The sequence below is a fragment of the Eschrichtius robustus genome, chromosome 11 (assembly GCF_028021215.1).
Source record: "Eschrichtius robustus isolate mEscRob2 chromosome 11, mEscRob2.pri, whole genome shotgun sequence".
In the NCBI taxonomy this organism is placed as follows: domain Eukaryota; kingdom Metazoa; phylum Chordata; class Mammalia; order Artiodactyla; family Eschrichtiidae; genus Eschrichtius; species Eschrichtius robustus.
The window spans coordinates 13,935,312-13,954,044 of record NC_090834.1 but is presented as its reverse complement, the minus strand read 5'-3'; the positions used below and the strand labels follow the sequence as shown (position 1 = coordinate 13,954,044).

At 45.7% G+C, this 18,733-nt stretch overlaps 2 protein-coding genes, 1 long non-coding RNA gene and 1 pseudogene across 9 annotated transcripts in view; 2 read left to right on the top strand and 2 right to left on the bottom strand.

The window, feature by feature from the left end:
- LOC137771227 (uncharacterized) overlaps nucleotides 1–8,356 on the bottom strand; it is a 47,372-nt gene extending 39,016 nt beyond the window's left edge. Inside the window, exons 1-4 of one of the 2 annotated variants that reach the window (XR_011075343.1) lie at nucleotides 8,277–8,356; nucleotides 6,584–6,646; nucleotides 5,660–5,720; nucleotides 2,937–3,863 (exon numbers count right to left, since the gene is read on the bottom strand). This is a non-coding gene — a long non-coding RNA (uncharacterized lncRNA). Of the gene's footprint in view, nucleotides 1–2,936; nucleotides 3,864–5,659; nucleotides 5,721–6,583; nucleotides 6,647–8,276 lie in introns of those variants that run through there. The other variant, XR_011075344.1, reaches the window with a different exon arrangement.
- A 108-nt stretch (nucleotides 8,357–8,464) lies between these two features.
- On the top strand, nucleotides 8,465–16,900 carry CENATAC (centrosomal AT-AC splicing factor). 6 transcript variants are annotated; one of them, XM_068554252.1, is made up of 11 exons: nucleotides 8,465–8,619; nucleotides 8,762–8,925; nucleotides 9,348–9,446; nucleotides 12,805–12,871; nucleotides 12,950–13,012; nucleotides 13,347–13,411; nucleotides 13,564–13,669; nucleotides 14,679–14,709; nucleotides 16,319–16,408; nucleotides 16,481–16,613; nucleotides 16,698–16,900. In XM_068554252.1, the coding sequence occupies exons 1-11, from the start codon at nucleotides 8,500–8,502 to the stop codon at nucleotides 16,759–16,761; spliced, it is 1,002 nt and encodes a 333-aa protein (XP_068410353.1). In that variant the 5' UTR covers nucleotides 8,465–8,499; the 3' UTR covers nucleotides 16,762–16,900. The 6 variants fall into 6 exon arrangements, 4 of the variants coding, with proteins under 4 accessions (XP_068410353.1, XP_068410352.1, XP_068410355.1 ...); XM_068554251.1 differs by having other exon boundaries at nucleotides 12,950–13,040; nucleotides 13,347–13,669; nucleotides 16,319–16,613; XR_011075341.1 differs by lacking the exon at nucleotides 16,698–16,900 and having other exon boundaries at nucleotides 12,950–13,040; nucleotides 13,347–13,669; nucleotides 14,679–16,408; nucleotides 16,481–16,525.
- Nucleotides 10,140–12,869, top strand: LOC137771216 (enhancer of rudimentary homolog pseudogene; annotated as a pseudogene).
- On the bottom strand, nucleotides 16,871–18,693 carry RPS25 (ribosomal protein S25). The gene is made up of 5 exons (XM_068554256.1): nucleotides 18,581–18,693; nucleotides 18,243–18,338; nucleotides 17,500–17,683; nucleotides 17,012–17,110; nucleotides 16,871–16,915 (listed from the first exon to the last, which is right to left on the bottom strand). The coding sequence occupies exons 1-4, from the start codon at nucleotides 18,581–18,583 to the stop codon at nucleotides 17,016–17,018; spliced, it is 378 nt and encodes a 125-aa protein (XP_068410357.1). The 5' UTR covers nucleotides 18,584–18,693; the 3' UTR covers nucleotides 16,871–16,915; nucleotides 17,012–17,015.
- Between the last annotated feature and the right edge of the window lie 40 nt (nucleotides 18,694–18,733).

Sequence of the window (18,733 nt, the reverse complement as noted above, 5' to 3'; positions counted from 1 at the left end):
TAAAGCAGCCAGGCCTGCAAAAGGCCCCCCCAAATCACCACCCACTCATAGGAGTGGATGTAATCAGCTGGGGACAATGAGGAGAGGCCCAGGGAAACACATCATCTATGGAACAGTTGAAGGAAAGCCCCTTATAGGAGGCCATGAAGGAGCAGTGAGAAAGGTGAAAGGAAAGAATTTCTTGAGAAAAGGAGTAGCCAGGCTTAAGTCTCATTTCCCCCATTTAAGCATTGGGGGTGAGGGGTGGGAACTGAGAGCTGAGAGGCATGGCCCTTCCATATTTCCGGTTTCAGTAGAAACCAGAGTACTTGTCCTTAGAGGCTGCAGATCACAGCTGGGCTGCTGTGGCTTCCCTGGTTGCAGGAGACTGTGTCCAGGGCAAGGCCAGCTGCCAGCCTCAGACCTGAGGGATAGGGAGAAGCCAGGGGGACAAGTAAGGAAGGAACAAGATTCAGAGCTGTTTCGGGATGCCACGGACATTCCCACAGTGCTTGAAGTTCACGCTGGGTTTCCCACAGGGCTGAGATGACCCTTCTCATTCCCTCTCCTGCTCTTCCCTCACCCCACAACAGGCCTGTACAGAAGCATGGCTCCAGCCTCAGACACTGTCCCAGGGGACTGGGCATCACTACTCCCCAGAGGTAGCAGTGGGTGGTGCGTGAGTCTCAAGAAGGGCACTGGCTCTCAGCTCTGATGTAGCTGCTTGCTGCTCTTGCATCCTCGTTCTAGAAGAACCTGCCTCAGGCAGCCACTTTCTCTTTAAGCTTGAGTGTCTTGATCAGGAAAATGAGTTAATGATGGCTCTTTCTTTTTTTAATTTTTATTTATTTTTATTTTTTTTGGACACACAGCATGGCATGTGGGATCTTAGTTCCCCTACCAGGGATTGAACCCGCGCCCCCTGCAGTGGAAGCACGGAGTCTTAACCACTGGACCGTCAGGGAAGTCCCTGATGGCTCTTTCTTAGTACTGTACCAGCGTTGAGATGTGGGGGGAAGGAGTAGGGTGCTTCATACCAAACCTGGCTCCCAGTTCTAAATAAATGGTAGCTGTTTTTTTGCTTCTTGTGATGTCTAGTTAGGACCCGCCTCCTTCCTCCAGGATGCTGGTGGGCTAGTGATGGCCTGGATTTACTTTCAGCACTTGGCAACTCTCAGTGGGAGCCGGGACCTTGCGCCATCTCCGACTCCCCGCTCTGCTCCTGCTCAGCAGATCACGTGTCATCTCTCACTGTATCTTCTTTAGCACAGTTTTCTTAACATTTCTAAACTTCAGTTTCTTTTGCATGCAAATTGGGGATAGTAAAAGTACACACAGACTTGATTTGGGAACTAAATAGGACAATGGAAAGTGTGTAGTCCTGTGTCTGGCATATTAACATTGAGTGCTTACAATTGGACCAGACATCATTCTAAGTGCATTTGCAGGTTTAATCCATACAGAGGCCTTAAGGAGTAGGTACTGTTATTCTTCTCAGGTCATTGAGTGTGATAGCTATTTAAGGAGTTGCCTTCATTTCTGTCCACTTATTCAGCCCTTAATCCCTTGCAGTCTATAGCACTATAAAATCAGACTGCCTCCTCCCTAGTCTCTGAAACATGGTATTCCTGAAAAGCATGGCCCATGCCCTATCTGACCAAAATCTTTACCTTTGAAGAAAGGCCCCGGTTCATCTGCTTGGTTTGCACGTTTTTGGTAACAGACATGCAGTCTCGCCCTGGTCACTTGTCCATCACCACAACCACCTCTGCTCTACCTGCTCCAGCTTTGCATTCATTCTGGAATATGCACCAAAAGCAGTGCTAGGCCAGGGGCTCTCACTGGCCCTATGGTTGCCCCAAGGATGTGGGGGATTGGCAGGCCCAGGAGTGTCAAGTGTCAGTGCAGGAGGCAGTGTCTCACCTTAAAGACCTGAGCCTCATACTGAAGGCCACTGAGAATGAGCTGAGCCAAGAACCTAACCCGGTTTTACACCTAAGCAGAAAGTATTTGTTGTGTTGTTTTATTATATACTGAATTTTCCAGGAATGCAACTCTTATGTAAAGTGAAGGAAGACTGTACTTTTTTTAGTTTGGAAGTTTTCTGAGAGTTGTTTGCCATTTCGGAAAATCACTTCACTGACAGCAAAGCTGCTCTGGTATTTAACTCACCAATACCACATGCCTGTATTGGTCTGTTTGTATTTGTTGTAATCATCGGGATTCTACATGTATAAACAAATATTTAGCTATTTCAAGGTAGCCAATATACAGAAAAAAGTATTTTCAGGACTTCCCTGGTGGCGCAGTGGTTAAGACTCTGCACTCCCAATGCAGGGGGCCCGGGTTCGATCCCTGGTCAGGGAACTAGATCCCACACGCATGCCGCAACTAAGGAGCCGGCGAGCCACAACTAAGACCTGGTGCAAACTAATTAATTAATAAATTAAAAAATCAGAATAGCTCTATATCCATTTTTAAAAAAGTATTTTCAATAATCATTTGAATGACTTCTCTTTAAGCTATTCACAATAAGTATCTACAAATTTTTAACTGTCTCAATTTTCAAATATAGTTTATTGGACTTCCCTGGCGGCGCAGTGGTTAAGGATCCACCTGCCAATGCAGGGGACGTGGGTTTGAGCCCTGGTCTGGGAAGATCCCACATGCCACGGAGCAACTAAGCCCGTGTGCCACAACTACTGAGCCTGCGCACTACAGCCCGCGAGCCACAACTACTGAAGCCCGTGCACCTAAAGCCCATGCTCCACAACAAGAGAAGCCACCGCAATGAGAAGCCCACGCACCGCAAGGAAGAGTAGCCCCTGCTCGATGCAACCAGAGCCACGTGCAGCAACGAAGACCCAACACAGCCAAAAATAAATAAATAAATTTATAAAAAAGAATATATATAGTCTATCCATTAGAATACATTTTTATTATACATTTCTCTCCCTTTATTTTTCTGTTGTATTACCGTTAGAGCATTACAGTTTGATTTTTTTTTAATAGTATGTGTAGGTAGGTTATTTTATCAGTAAGGTTCATTTCAGGGTGCTAAAGACGGTCTTACAGAGTATTTGCTCCATTCCTAGGGTGTTAAGGCTGATGAAGTAGAAAACCACCAAACCAAGCAACGTATAAGATACAGTCCCTGTCCCAGAGGCGCTCACCCTCAGTGACCCTGGCAACCAGTGAGGACAATACAATGGAATAAGTCCCGTTCATGTCCAAACCCCAGAGCCTAGCATGGGGCCCATTAGGTAGTAAGAATGCTCTGTTTGCTAGGACTTGTCACTAGTAACTTCCCTAACAGGCAGATTCCTTGTTCTCTGGAAGCACAGAGAAGAGGGCAATTAGCGTGAGAGGAACTGGGGAAGACTTCTCACAGGAGACGTTAGCACAGGGTCTGCTTTCCAAGTCTGGAAAACAACAGCTAGCTCTTCTCCGGAAGTGATGTCCCCTGCATTGGCAAGCAGATTCTTAACCACTGTGCCACCAGGGAAGTCCAACTCCCTTTTATTTTTAAATGATGCTTAGCCACTCATTGAAACTGGCTTGGAGGGGGCAAACATGGAAGCAGGAAGGCCTGTAGGGAGGTGACTGCAGAATCCAGGTGGCAGTAGAAATGGAGAGCAGCAGCCTGATTTGATGATATAGCTTGGAGGCAGAATCAACACGTCAACAGTGTTGACTAGATGCAGGAGGAGAAAATAATGACTCTGAGGTTTCTGGTTTGAATGACTGGATGAATGATGAGGAGGGGAAGCCTGTGTAGGAGCAGCAGGTTTGAGCAGTTTTGTGTTTAGAATGTGTGAGACATCAGGGTGGTTACGTCAAGTTGATAATTGTTGTAAGTCTGGAGTTCAGAAGATAAGCCTGAGCTGAAGACGTAAATACATTTGAGAGTCAGGGGGATATAGACAGTATTTAAATCATACTCAATGTACTGGTGTAGAAAGATATTCATAATACATTTTTAGGGCTAAAAAAACAAACAGTAGCAGAACAGTATGTTGTCTACGCACAGAAAATGTCTTGAAGAAAACAGGTATCAGACAGTAATAGTCATCTTTGGGGATTGGCGGGTGGCAAAAAGATATGGAGGCCAATCCCTTTTTATTTATTTATTTATTTATTTTAAAAATATTTATTTATTTGGCTGTGCTGGGTCTTAGTTGCAGCACGCGGGATCTTTAGTTGCGGCGTGGGATATAGTTCCCTGACCAGAGATCGAACCTGGGCCCCAGGCATTGCGAGCGCAGAGTCTTAGCCACTGGACCGCCAAGGAAGTCCCCCTTCTCATTTATAGCTTCGGTACAGGTTTTTTTTTCTTTTTTAATAAGAAATTATTTTTAGAATTTTTAAATAAATAAAGCTATCTACTAGCCTATTTTGTAGTTTGATACTCTAATTGTTAGGGAACCATTGACTGATACCACCCACCTTGGCCAGGCACAATGATAACCACTTGCATGAGTTGTCTCACAACACGAGTTCCCAATAAGGAACATGGTGCTGCCACCGAAAACTAACCAGGAGAATCTGGGAGAGGCCTAAAGGAGGGAGGAGATGCCAGCCCATAATATTGTCCTGCCAACCTCTCAGAATCCTTTGCACTGGAATCCATCTTGGCTGAGAGATGCACGCGCCACCAGGAAGGACCCTGAGTCAGACCAAATATAGGCCAAGAAAGAAGACTGGCCAGAGACAACCCTGAAAACTAACCCCATTACCATGAAACCTGAGACTGCGAGCCACATGGCAGAGCAGTTCTCCTGGGTTCCCTTACCCTGCTGCTCTCCACCCGGGTGCCCCTTCCCAATAAAGTCTTTTGCTTCGTCAGTACATGTATCTCCTCAGACAATTCATTTCCGAGTGTTAGACAAGAGCCCACTCTTGGGCCCTGGAAGGGGTCCCCTTTCCTGCAACATAATTAGCAGGCTGTTAGCTGCATGCTTCTGAGGCTCCTTCCCAGCACAGATTCCCACCCCATGGGCATGTTAACACCAGGGTGCCTGGAGTTTTGATGATTTTAACTTAATTTGAGAAATATTCATAGAAGATCCCTTTCTGCTAGTTCTACTGAGTCAGGTATGATCAAGACACAGTCCCTGGGCTTCCCTGGTGGCGCAGTGGTTGAGAGTCTGCCTGCCAATGCAGGGGACACTGATTCGAGCCCTGGTCCGGGAAGATCCCACATGCCGCGGAGCAGCTAGGCCCATGCGCCACAACTACTGAGCCTGCGCGTCTGGAGCTGTGCTCCGCAACGAGAGGCTGCAACAGTGAGAGGCTCGCGCACCGCGCTGAAGAGTGGCCCCCGCTCGCCGCAACTGGAGAAAGCCCTCACACAGAAACAAAGACCCAACACAGCCAAAAATAAATAAATTAATTAATTAATTAAAAAAAAAAAAAAAAAGAAAATCTCAGTTCTGTGGGTCTGAGTATTATTTAGTAAAAAAAAAAAAAAAAAAGACACAGTCCCTGCACTTGAAGAGCTTTTTAACTATTGGGTTTTCAACTGACTACTAAACAAAACGACAAGAGGATGAGCAAAGGACCTTGAAATTGAAAAATTAATTCTGCAGGATCCACTCTGATAGGCTTCACAAAAAGGGTGACATTTCATTCATTCAATCATGAATTGATCTAAGAGCTTATGAATAGATTGAGAGCTTACCATGTTCCAGACAAAGTCACCAGCCTTGTGGAAATTCCATTCTAGTTCATATTTCAGAGCCCTATATAATAGAAAGAATTTATCAGGCAGAGCTGGAAAGAAGTAAATTCTAGGCAGAGGGAACCAAGGGCTGGAGATGCTAAAGTGCATAGGAGCAACAGGACTGCAGGAATATTGCCTGGAGGAGGGGGTGGAGGGGTGGAGTGTGGGACACAAGACTGAAAAGGAGGTTAGGAAACTTAGTGTAAAATTCATGTTGCGAAATTTAGATATTTCCTGAAGGCAACTTAGAGATATTAAATTAATCAGGAAAGTCATTTTAGAGACTACCTTAAGACCAGCGTGTGGAGGATAAATGGAGCTGAAATACACCAGACACTTGGAAACCAGTCAGAAAGATTTTACATGAATCTAAGCAAGAAAGGTAGGGAATTGAAATAAGGTATGGTCTATGAGTATAAAAGGTGGAGAACAGATTTTAGACATCTCAGAAATCCAGTAAGACAGCTTGCACAGGGTGGATGTGGGGACTAAGTGAAAGGGAGTATCAAAGAAAACTCACCGCGGGGACTTCCCTGGGGGCGCAGTGGTTAAGAATCTGCCTGCCAATGCAGGGGACACCGATTCGAGCCCTTCCTTGGTCCGGGAGACCCCACAGGCCGCGGAGCAACAAAGCCCGTGCGCCACAACTACTGAGCCTGCACTCTAGAGCCCACGAGCCACAATTAGTGAAGCCCGTGTGCCTAGAGCCCGTGCTCTGCAGCAAGAGAAGCCACCGCAATGAAAAGCCCGCGCCCCGCAATGAAGAGTAGCCCCCGCTCGCCACAACTAGAGAAAGCCTGCACACAGAAACGAAGACCCAACACAGCCAAAAATAAATAAATAAATAAATAAAAATAAATTTAAAAAAAAAAGATAACTTACCCCAAAACTCCAGGCTTTAGTTTAGTGGTATCATTCACTGGGAGGATGAAAACAGGGGATGATCTGAAGAGGAAGAAATTGAGTTCCATTCACACAGTCTAGTTCAGATGGCAGCCGAATGAATACTCAGTAATGGAAGACTTTAGGGAAACAGTTTCAAAACCCAAATTACAGAGGGCTGAAAAGTTAGGAGTTTAAGCAGATGGTATAGACTACTCTAAAGCAGCTTTGGGACAAATGACGGAAACAGATGGGATGGTTGGGGTGTGACAGAATGAGAGGTCTTGGTAGGTCAAGTGAAGTAATATGTTGCCATGAGAGTGTGGTGGAAGTATTCCTGGGATCCAGTGGGTAAAGCGAAGTCAAGAGGACCTAAGACCTAGACCAGTGATTCTCAAACTTGACTGAGCATCAGAATCACCTGAAGGGCTCATTAAACCACAGATTGCTGGGACCCACTCCAGAGTTTCCTATTCAGTAGGTCTGGGGTGGGGCCCAAGAATTTGCATTTCTAACAAGTTCCCAGATGCTGATGCTGCTGACCGGGAGGCCACATTTTAAAGGTTTTTAAATTTTTAAACCTGGCCTAGAGCAAAGCATTTAGTAGCTGGCAGATGCTGAATAATTTTCCAAGTGAATGGATAAGAGTACTCATATTCAGGAATGGAGGTCTCCCTGCAGTTAAAGACCAGATAGAAGGTAAGTCCACAGGGGAGGATGGAAGACGATGGTCAGAGTAGAACTTCAGAGTTTGAATTCAGAGAAGGAGCAATTTTTGGTGGACAAGGTCCAGGATTACCCCTGCCAGGGGAGTGATGAGAGGTCAAGGAACTGAGAACTGCAAGGTCATCAAAATGGATCACATCTGGCAAAGGCCTGAGTCTAAAGGGAAGCTCCATCAGGAAGTCAAGATCTGAAGGGGAGTCTGGCTACTTTCTGGGTCTGAATTATGTAGAGTTGACTGGATATGCCCACAGACATTGTAACCCATTCAGGTTAATGCACCAGTACAGGTAACAAATGTAAGGGAAGCTGGGGACTTTGTGCCAGCTCTGTTTGCACATCCTATAAGTTAAGGTGTGGGCCAGGCCCCAGGGTTTTTGGAGGGAGTTCTAGGGTGGAGATCACAGTCTGGGGATTTCAGCCCTCGGAGGGAGCAATTCACCTTAGGTGCTAAGGGAGCAGGGCAGATAGGAAGGCTGTCGACTCTGGGAGAAGTGGCTTGTAGAGAATAAAGTTCCACTAGTTTAGGACGTTTACAGATTAAACACGTCTGCTAACCCTCAGCAATGACTCTGCACCCTTTATAGCTTTCCCTTTACAGCTTTACAGGAGCAACGTTCAGATCACCCCTGTGGGGTATGAGCGTGATTAGGTGTTAGATTAGGCCTTCAGCTTGTGTTCCCTACAGCCTGCTGGTAATGCCTCGGCCGCTTTACACCTGTGCAACCTTCCACAGACTTGCCTCCTCCTTCACGCCTCAGTTTCCCGCTTGTAAAATGCCAGTAATAACAGGACACCACACAGGGTTATTGGTAAGATTACCTGAGGTAGTTAAGGTAAAGCTCTGGACCCCCACTGAGCACCCTATAAATACTAGTTACGATTTGTTACATTGTCTCTACGGGTCCTTGTCAGTGTCCAGATACGTGCGCGGTCCCCGCTAACCGTTGCGTGCGCTCCTTTCCCTTACCTTTTCCAGCCAGACTGCATTTGGCGGTACTGGCGACGGGCTGGATTTGTGCGCAATGAGGGTTCCCGGAGAAAAACCCGCGCAACCGTAGAAGGACTTGCAGTGGCGCCTGCCGGCCGCTGGGGGCCGCGGGGGCCGCTGGGTTCGCCCCGCCCCTGAGGGGTCAGAGGTCACCGGACGGCGAAGGAGCGGCTGCGCGTCGCGGATCCCCAGTCCTGGGTAGATGGCGCCGGCGGAGCGCTGCACAGTTTGCCGCCAGACCTTCTTCTGCGGCCGCGGACACGTCTACAGTCGCAAGCACCAGCGGCAGCTGAAGGTGGCTTTGGAGCGGCTTCTGCCTCAGGTGCGGACGGGAGGCTGGAGGAAACCCTGGACAGGACGGGGCGGGAATGCGGGCGGGGCTGTGAGGGCCCGAGGGGGTGGGATCTGGGGGTCCCGCCGGGGTCCTACTTAGCCTCTTCCCCTTGGTACCCGCTCCGCGGCAGGTGGAGGCCGCCCGCAAGGCCGTCCGCGCCGCTCAGGTGGAGCGTTTCGTGCCCGAGCACGAGCGGTGCTGCTGGTGCCTGTGCTGCGGCTGTGAGGTGAGGAAACACCTGAGCCACGGAAACCTGACTGTGCTGCATGGGGGGCTGCTGGAGCATCTGGCCAGGTGAGCGCCGGGCCGGGAGCCGCATACAACAGTCGTGTACACTTGTGGGAGGGAGAGTTTAGGGTGGGTGAGAGGAAGAACGCTTTTGTGATTTGATTGAGTCATCTTGTAGGCATTGTCAGCCTTGAGGGTAGCGGGCTTACGGCTGCCATGGTCCCAGTGGTGTTGGTGGTCTAGCTGGGAAAGTCAGCTGGGCAGCTTGCTCAATCAAGGTTCCCTCCCATCACTTCCTCTCAGATTCTCACATTTTTATTGGAAGGGGGAGACTGGAGATCTTGAAGAGACTACTATCAGTATTCTTCTCTCAGCCTTGCCCAGAGACAGAAACCCAGATGTCAGTTTGCATTATTTATCTAATGCCTAGATATCTGTGTAATATTCTGTAATCTATCATTGAGATTACTTGTCCTTTCCATTCTCAGTCCAGAGCACAAGAAAGCAACCAACAGATTCTGGTGGGAGAACAAGGCTGAGTTCCAGATGAAAGAGAAGTTTTTGATCTCCCCCCAGGATTATGCACGGTAAGTCACTACTTCACATGATGAAGTAGCAGAGTGTGGATTCTCTGGGCCTGTGTCAGGTACTGGAGCTTCCTCTACTACTTGGGAAGTTTAGTAAGGACTTCATTAGTAACCATTGTCTTTGTAGCACTCATTATCCTAGGCACCCTATTGGACACAAAAGAAATATGAGAGTCCTTGAAAGGTTTATAGTCTAGTTGGGGCGGGGGGGGATTTACAATGTATTTAGCAAATAGAGAATAGTGTATAATTAAAGCCGACCATAATCAACTACTTAAATGTATGACACAGAAACTACTAAGGTTCTTTAGGAGAAGATGCTTTTTATAGTGTGCAAGAAACTGGTGCTCACCCAGTGCCCACTTTTAATAGTTTTAGACTCTATTTTAACTGGCCTCGGAGGACCCCAAGGAACTGGAGTGCAGGAGGCTGGACAGCACAGAGAGGGAGTGAGCCCTGCCTGCCTCAGGAAGAGGACTCAGGCAGCCTCACATCATCACTTCTATTGGGACCATATTGAGATTGTGGAGTGTGGAACCCAAGGGGATCCCAAAGCCGAAGTTAAGAAAACACATGGTGTTTGTTATTTCTTTCTACCCAGTGTGGAGAATAATGAGGAAATAAGAAATGCCTAAATCCCACCACCTTGCCTTAAAATCTGTGGTTCAGACTGGGAGGAGGTAAGAAACTGAGGCCACTCACTCCTCACACCCTGGCTCAGCTCCATATGGTTTTTGGTGGGTGAATAAAGGATAGTTGAGCATCAAAGGTTATAATTGAGAATTATGAGGATGGACTCTTTGAACTTTTTATTTAAATATAGTTTGACTTTTGAGCTTTATAAATTTCAAGCTCACACAAGATAAGGCCAGGCCAAGCCTGACTGATTTGACCAGTAAAGATACAATGAGCCACTTTTATTATTTTTTTAACTTTTTTTTTTTAATAAATAATTTTATTTTTGGCTGCGTCTGGTCTTTGTTGCCGCGCGCAGGCTTTCTCTAGTTGGGGCGAGTGGGGGCTACTCTTCATTGCGGGGCGCGGGCTTCTCATTACGGTGGCTTCTCTTGTTGCGGAGCACAGGCTCTAGGTGTGCAGGCTTCAGTAGCTGTGGCTCGCAGGCTCTAGAGCGCAGGCTCAGTAGTTGTGGCACACAGGCTTAGTTGCTCCGCGGCATGTGGGATCTTCCCGGACCAGGGCTCAAACCCGTGTCCCCTGCATTGGCAGGCGGATTCTTAACCACTGCGGCACCAGGGAAGCCCTAATCATTATTTTTAAAGATTAGTCTTTTTAGTTATTTGGCTGCATCGGGTCTTAGTTCCGGCACGCAGGGGCTTCATTGCAGCATACAGGCTTCTCTCTAGTTCTGGTGCGCGCAGGCTCCAGAGCGTGTGGGCTTAGTTGCCCTGTAGCATGTGGGATCTTAGTTCCCCGACCAGGGATCAAACCCAAGTCCCCTGCATTGGAAGGGAGATTCCTAACCACTGGACCACCAGGAAAGTCCCAGTGAGCTTTTAGATTCAAGCAGTTTGTTGCATAGGCAGTGAAAAGAGTAAGCCCAAAGTGCCAGCTTCCCAGGTTGTCCAACACACCAAAAAGGACCATACTGATACAAATAGGGCTGGATGACTGCAGTGTGAGCTGTGCGGTACTTTTGCTGGGGAGCCAAGTCTAGACTGCAGCTACGTGCTTTATATGTACAGCTCTAATCTGAGAGCACAAAGTCCCATACCCCATCAGAACTGGGAGTTGATGAGAAACTCTTTCATAATGGTCTCCCATGAGAGATAGGGGAGACGAGTGGGAGGTGGCCTCCTAGCAGTTCCTTTCAGGCCTCCCGTCCTCTTGTGTTCGAGGAGGATCACGCAGAACTTCAGCCAAAACTCTAAGCTGCAGTTCAATGCTTTGCCTGTAAGGATACGTGCAAGGCTGCCAGGGCACCTTGATAGAGCCGTTCCCCTACATAAATGTTTTACATATTAAAATTAGGCAAAAAGGCTATAAGCTCACATGTGGTGGCGGAGTCGGCATAGTAGTCGGCAGCGGCTGCAGCAAGAGTTTGGCACCATGTCTCACACCATTTTGCTGGTACAGCCTACCAAGAGGCCAGAAGGCAGAACTTATGCTATTAATCTGTGAATGAATGCATGGAAGGTGTTTGTAAAATATATGAAGAACATCTGAAGAGAGTGAATCCCAACAGCCCCTCTATCACGTATGATATCAGTCAGTTATTTGATTTTATTGATGACCTGGAAGACCTCAGCTGCCTTGTTTACCGAGCTGATACCCAGACATACCAGCCTTATAACAAAGACTGGATTAAAGAGATCTATATGCTCCTTCGTCAACAGGCCGGGAAACAGTTGAGTTTGGAAGCATTAGGGGGATGGGGGTGGGCTTGGAACACAGGTGTGTACAGAGTGCTGTAGTAGAAGTTTTGTATTATAGTAATCCGGTTTCCATTTTGGTATACACTAGCCAGGGTTGAATGTATTAGATGAAATGTGAGGATCTTGTTCAATCTGAAACCCCTTTTGCCCCCTTCTCCCCCTCCCTTTTTTTTTAACTTAAAACATTTTTATGATGATTTAGATGGAAGCTGGTTTTTGTCAGTTACTGTTGGTTCCAGTCCTTCAAACTGTTCGTATCTGCTGTAACATTCACTGTACTGACCCTTCTTCAAATCGGGGTGGGGGGTGGTGACGCGGTTTAGTTATGTCCTCAAGACAAAGTCTTAGTGAAAAACAAATAAATGTCCTTTAGTTATATTTTCAAAAAATAATAATAAAATTAGGCAAAGACAGTTATATTAATTATGTATCAATTGATAACAATGACAAAAGAATAAGAATTCAAGTAACATTTGAACACAAAAATCTGACTGTACACCCTTCGAAGGTTTTCTGAGGACTAATGAACTGCAAAGAAATCTTGAGCTTTGCTTAGTAGTCTTATTGTTGATAGCAGCATTGATGTTATTTGGATACCTTTGTATTGTAGGATAAAAACAACTGCAAATATATTGTTGTCCCAAATATGGGACAATTTGGACATCAAGAAAAGGAAATTGATTTTCTTAAGTATGGTAATGGTTTCATAGGCTGTTCCTGTTCCCAGGAGATGCATGCTGAAAAATTTAGAATTAAGTCTCATGTTCTTGGCAGAAAAGAAATGTGTTTATAAGCGAACTGGAGCCAGTATGGCAAAATGTTAACAGTGAATCTAGGGGAGAGGTACTTGGGTGTTCACTGTACTATTTTGTTTCTGGGAGTTTGACACTACTCAAAATTCAGAGAAAAATGATCTACTGAGGATCTTTTCACAACTGGCAGGGACTTGCCCTTTTTCTTTTTAGATTCAAGAAGTCCATGGTGAAAAGTCTGGATTCCTATGAGGAAAAAGAGGATGAAGTGATTAAAGAGGTGAGTTAAAGGAAAGGCCTCTGAAGGACCCAGCCCCCCAACCATTTTGTACCTATCTAAGCAGCCTCCCTCCCACAGATGGCAGCTCAGATCCGTGAGGTGGAGCACAGCCGGCAGGAGGTGGTTCGGTCTGTCTTAGAGGTTGGTTTCCCTCGGAGGAGCCAGCGCAGTATCCAAATCCACTGATTCCTGCTTCTCCCAGGTCCAACATTTCACCTACCAGCTCTTCTTAGGAGAATTCATGGACTCCATGCTTCATCAGCTCGGCTTAATTCCCCTACCTGCCCACCAGGGGGCAGGCCTTTGTCAGTGGAGATGATGTGGGCCAGGCTGGGAGGGAGGGAGGGAGGGAAGTTTGCAAGATATGGGCAGTACCCTCAGTATCTCAATTTGTTTACGTCTGGAGGGTGGGAGCATGGCCTAGGAAAATTCTTAAGCATCCTAGACACATTTATTTTTCCTGAATCAAACTCAGCCTCAGACAGTGCCAGACCCGGAAGAGGGCTCTTCGGCACCTGGAAGCTGGAACGGGACAAACAGGTAAGATTGTTAGGAAACCTCTTATTGGGAGTTCTGACATCTCTTAGAACATTCTGTAACTCTGGCTGGGAAAAGGGAACAAATCTCATCTTTGCTATCCTCATGGCTCAAGGACCTTGTCTGCCAGCCTGGCTCCTGTTTGTCTTTTTCAGCCAAGTAGCCTCCACCTCACAGCAGCCCTCATATGTGGACCTGCCACCAGCCCCAGAGCTTGACTGGATGGAGACAGGACAACCTCTGACATTCATTGGCCATCAGGTACAATGGATACGAAAGTTGGGAAAGGGCCAATGCCCCCTCAGTTCCCAGGACACCCGTCTCTCCTGGCTTTTCTGTGTATTCTGGCCATTCCTGTCTTAGCAGGCTTTTCCCTCTTGCTGCCCTGTCCCATAGTATCACGTTCCTAGACTTTTTCCTCACCCTCCATGGTGATCTTATCCACACACTGCCCCAACTGCCACATAGGAGTACCAACTCCTAAATCTCATGCTGTGCAGAATTCATAGTTCCAGCTCAATACGGGACATTTATAGATACCCCGCAGGTACCTGAAGCTAACCCCTACCACTCCTGTGTTTCCATTAACTGTAGTTACAGATTCTTATCCCCTCCTTTCTTTCATTTTTCACATTCCCTCAATGAGTATGTCTTATCTATTTTATCTCCTGAATACAAGCTGGTCTCTACCAGCTTCTACCTTCGAACAATTCCTACTACTGCCATCTTGTCCCAAACACAACAGAAAATAATCGCATCACCTGCTTTCTTACATTCTATCCTCCAGCTGCACTGTGCTCCTCTCGCTTTTGAACATGTAATTGCCATTGTCTTAAATGATATGCTTTCCTTCCCTCATCATCTACTTAACCCTCACCTTCCTTCAGCTCTTAGCTCGAATGTCACTTTTTCATGGAAAACTGTTATAAATATATGTAGCCCCATGTAAAAAGCTGTGAATGTAATTTGTATAATTCATACTTAATTCTCTTTCCCAGTAGTATGTATGCTAAGAAAAGGGTTTCGTTTACCTACCATCTAGTTGGCACTTATTTTTGGACATTTCTGCTACTAAGACCTTGAGTCTGGTGAGGGCAAGACTGTCTTTCAGTGATTTACTGTGCTCTGTAAGATTTAACATCAACCCAGTGCAGAACTAGCATCATGGCAGTGGTTCCATCCACCTCCTGTAAAATTTCTTCCTCTAGGCTATGAGTATCCTATCATCTCTTGGCTTTCTTATGATTTTTCCCCCCATTTCCAACTACAGGATACACCAGGAATTGGTAACATCCACTCAGGTGAGACCCACGGCAATGTTTCTCAAACTGTAAGAAGCTTTTTTTTTTTAAGAGAATAAAGTTGATTAAGATACAGCACTGTCAGTGAACTTGGGATCTTTGGGACACACTCGAGTTCTAGGCCTTTCACTGGCAGAAGGGTATCGAAGACACGTATGTCAAATGCATCTGAGTAACTCAGGAAAGTAACAGATGTACATTCACCTGCTTACCGGATTTTTTTTTTTTTTAACTTTCAGATCTAATGTGTTTTAAAAGTTAGAAAATGTCAGACATGGTAATTCTTGTAAGGGTTTTTGTTCAACCACTATATAAGTGTGAAAATTTTTTTTGAAATAATACACTTAAGAGTGAAAATAAAAAGAGTATAAACTAAACAACAAGGTCCTACTGTATAGCACAGGGAACTATATTTAATATCCTGTGGTAAACTATTATGGGAAAGAATGTGAAAAAGAGTACATATATAACTGAGTCACTTTGCTGTATAGCAGAAATTAACACAACATTGTAAATCAACTATACTTCAATAAAATAAATTTTAAAAATAAAACTCGTTGCAATTGAGGGCCAGAGAAATTTCTATACCCTACACAGTGCCCACCATGGCATTAGCCATGCTACAGCCACTTGTCTCCTTGTATTTCAACTAAGAGAAAAAATACTTTGCTTGAAAAATGGAAGATTACAAACTTTAGCATAATAAACTTACGTTTTTCCAAAGTAAAGCAGCATCTAATAAAGGATGTGTATTCTCAATATATGAAAACCTCTCAACACTCAATAAAGGCGTATAAAAAGATGCTCATCAAAATGGCGAAAACTAGGGACTTCCCTGGCGGTCCAGCGGTTAAGGCTCCGCACTCTCAATGCAGGGGGCACGGGTTCAATCCCTGGTTGGGGAACAATACCACATGACACATGGTGTGGCCAAAAAATTTAAAAAGGCTATAAAGACTGACCATTTACATATGCAGGAACTCTCATACACTGCTGGTGGGAATGCAAAATGGCATAACTACTTTGGAAAACAGTTTGGCAGTTTCTTACAAAGTTGAAAAAAAATCTCAATGTGCCTCAGCAAATGAACACTTCAAAAAATACTCAATAACAAAGAAGGAATGATTGAAAACACGCGTAACACAAAAACCTCAAAGTAACTATGCTAAAAGGCACACAAGGGTACATAATATATTCCATTTATACAAAATTACAGAAAATGCAAACTAACCTATAGCAACAGAAAGCACATCAGTGGTTGCCTGGGAAAAGGGGTATAAGGAAGGTGTGCTAGAAAATATTTTAAAGGGGCACAAGGATACATGGTGGTGATGATTTCACCCCAAACATTTCAAACTGTATGCTTTAAATGTGTGTAGTTTGTCTTATGTCAGTCATGCCTCAATACAGCTTATTAAGTATCAGCACCTTTTAAATTAGCCTAGGCCCCTCAACTTCCCATGGTCCAGAATTCCTGGATTTTGTTTACTAACATTTATAGTTTTCAGTTAGGTAGGAACTTATAGCTAGGTATGTTCCACAATAGCCTGAAGGTTAAAAACTTTTTCTAAGTGCTTTGATTTCTGCTTAAAGGGTCTCCCTTTTCCAGGTGCCACACCTCCCTGGATGGTCCAAGATGAGGACTGTACCTCTGGGAACCAACAAATAGGACCCTCCTATGAAGAGTTTCTCAAAGAAAGTAAGTTAATTAATTCAGAAATGGTGATGGGTTCTTTAAGTCTTCCTGCTGAAATAAAACTGCTTATTGTAGAGGAAAAACAGAAATTGAAGAAACTCCCACCAGACAGAGTTGGGGCCAACTTTGATCATAACTCCAGTACCAGTGCAGGCTGGCTGCCCTCATTTGGCCGGGTCTGGAATAATGGACGCCGCTGGCAATCCAGGTATGGGCCCAGTGTCAGGACCCCAACCCACTCCCCCTTGGGAGATCTCACCCTTCGTCCTGCTAACCCTTCATTTCTTCTCAGGCATCAATTCAAAACTGAAGCCGCGGCAAGAAACAAACAGCAGCCACGTAGAAAGAAAAGTTAATGGTTTCCTAATACATTTTCAACCACTGTAATGCTCAAAGCCAAATGAACAAACCGAGACCTACTATTATCCTTTGTAACTGCCTTTCTTAAGAAACAGACATGCCCACTTATTTAATAAAGTTTTATTTTTCAAAATATACAGCTGGTGGGACCTGTAAAAAAAAAAAAAAAATTCAAGGATCAGAACTATAGAGCCTTGTGAAGGAATGCATACTTCCTACACCATGAACCCCTGGGTTCTTGCTCACCTGTTCATGCATCTTCACCAGCAGCTGGAGCATCTCCACCCTTGGTATTTCTGGTGTAAATTACTTGAGCTCTGTGCTTTGAAACCAGTTTAATAAGTCCTAGAAGGAAATTATAAATTTTTCACACAATAGTACTATGAAATACTTAATCAGACGCTAGAAATATTTGTTTTACATCCCATCCCAAAACAGAAGTGTTGAATTTAAGCATGAGTTCAGGAGACATGCCTACATTTCTTGGTTATAATCTAATTTGACTTACCCTTTTAAAACAAGGGACTCACCACCAGCTCTTGGGATGGCCACCTTCACAGCACTACACTATAACTTGAAAATCACTGTTTCCATTATTGGGCACTAACCAATAACCTAGGTAACATGTTAGAATTACATTACTAACAACCACCTATTGCATTTAAGATGGCTAACACGGTCAGGCCAATTTAAGGTGCAAAACCATACAAATCAGTACAACACACCCCTCTCACCTTTACTAAGCAGCTCCTGCAGGGCTGCCCTGGCCAAGGAGCCACGAATCTTCAGTCTCTCAGAGACGACAGCTGGAGTTATAAGCTTATAGTTGGGAACTTCTTTACAGAGTTTGTCATATGTTGCTTTGTCAAACAAGACTAGGTTATTGAGCTTGTCCCGAACTTTGCCTTTGGACCACTTCTGCTCACCAAAAAAAAAAAAAAAAATCAGTGCTCCAGTTCTTCCCTCCTTGAACAACCTGCCTCAAAGAATTGTTACTTGGTTTTACGGCTATACTGAGAGTGGCTCTATTCCTTGGCCTACAGAGATCTATGAAATTCAGAAATTTGCACACACTCCGCAAATTAAGATTTAAATAATTAGAAACCCAGAATTCAAAGTAAAAAAAGACCCTGGTTGTCGTTAACGGCATCAAAGACACATCTGGTTTGGGGGGGGGGGTGGAAAACCTATTATTGAGACTTTCGGATACTGACTGAGCCCCAAGGAACCAATTAAAATAACACTATGTGCTACATATCAAAATAAATGCTCTGTACACATCTGTTAAATTTCCAAACAGCATATATCACCCCATTTTCCAAATGAAGAAAAAACAGAATGGTGATAAGAGCATAAGCTGTAATAACCTGACTCTAGACCCCACAACCTTACAAGCCATCTGCTAGGTGTCAGTTAATATATCGATAAGGGACGGGCGCCCGCAGCCTCCCTCAACGTTCAAGCGACTCACTCCTACCTTCTTTTTGGCCTTGCCCCCAGATTTGTTCACTGGGTCTTTGTCTTTCTTGGCCGACTTTCCGGCATCTTTCTTCTTCTTGTCATCCTTGGGCGGCTACAGAAGAAAAGCGGGAATGCGGCCAGGTCTCAAGGCAGCCCCACGCTCCCCCTACGCCTGCGCCCCACCCCCCCACCCCCGCGCAGACCCCACTGCCGGAGCACATGGGGGAAGCAATAGCCCGCCCGCCTCGACACGCGGCCCGGCAGTTCTGGGAGCCCTCCTCCGATGCCGCCCCAAATGCGCGCCGGCACCGCCGGCTCCCAAAACCACGCCGGCTGACCCCAAACAGAGCTCACCATAACGAAGCCGAGAGAGGAACTGCTACCACCTCGCTTCGCTAAGATGTCGGACAAAAAGGAAGTGCGTTTAGCGAAGAGACCCAGAAACCTCCGCCTGCAGCGAGTGCTTCCGGGGCAAGGGGCGGGACCGCGCGGAGGAAGTCCGGAGGC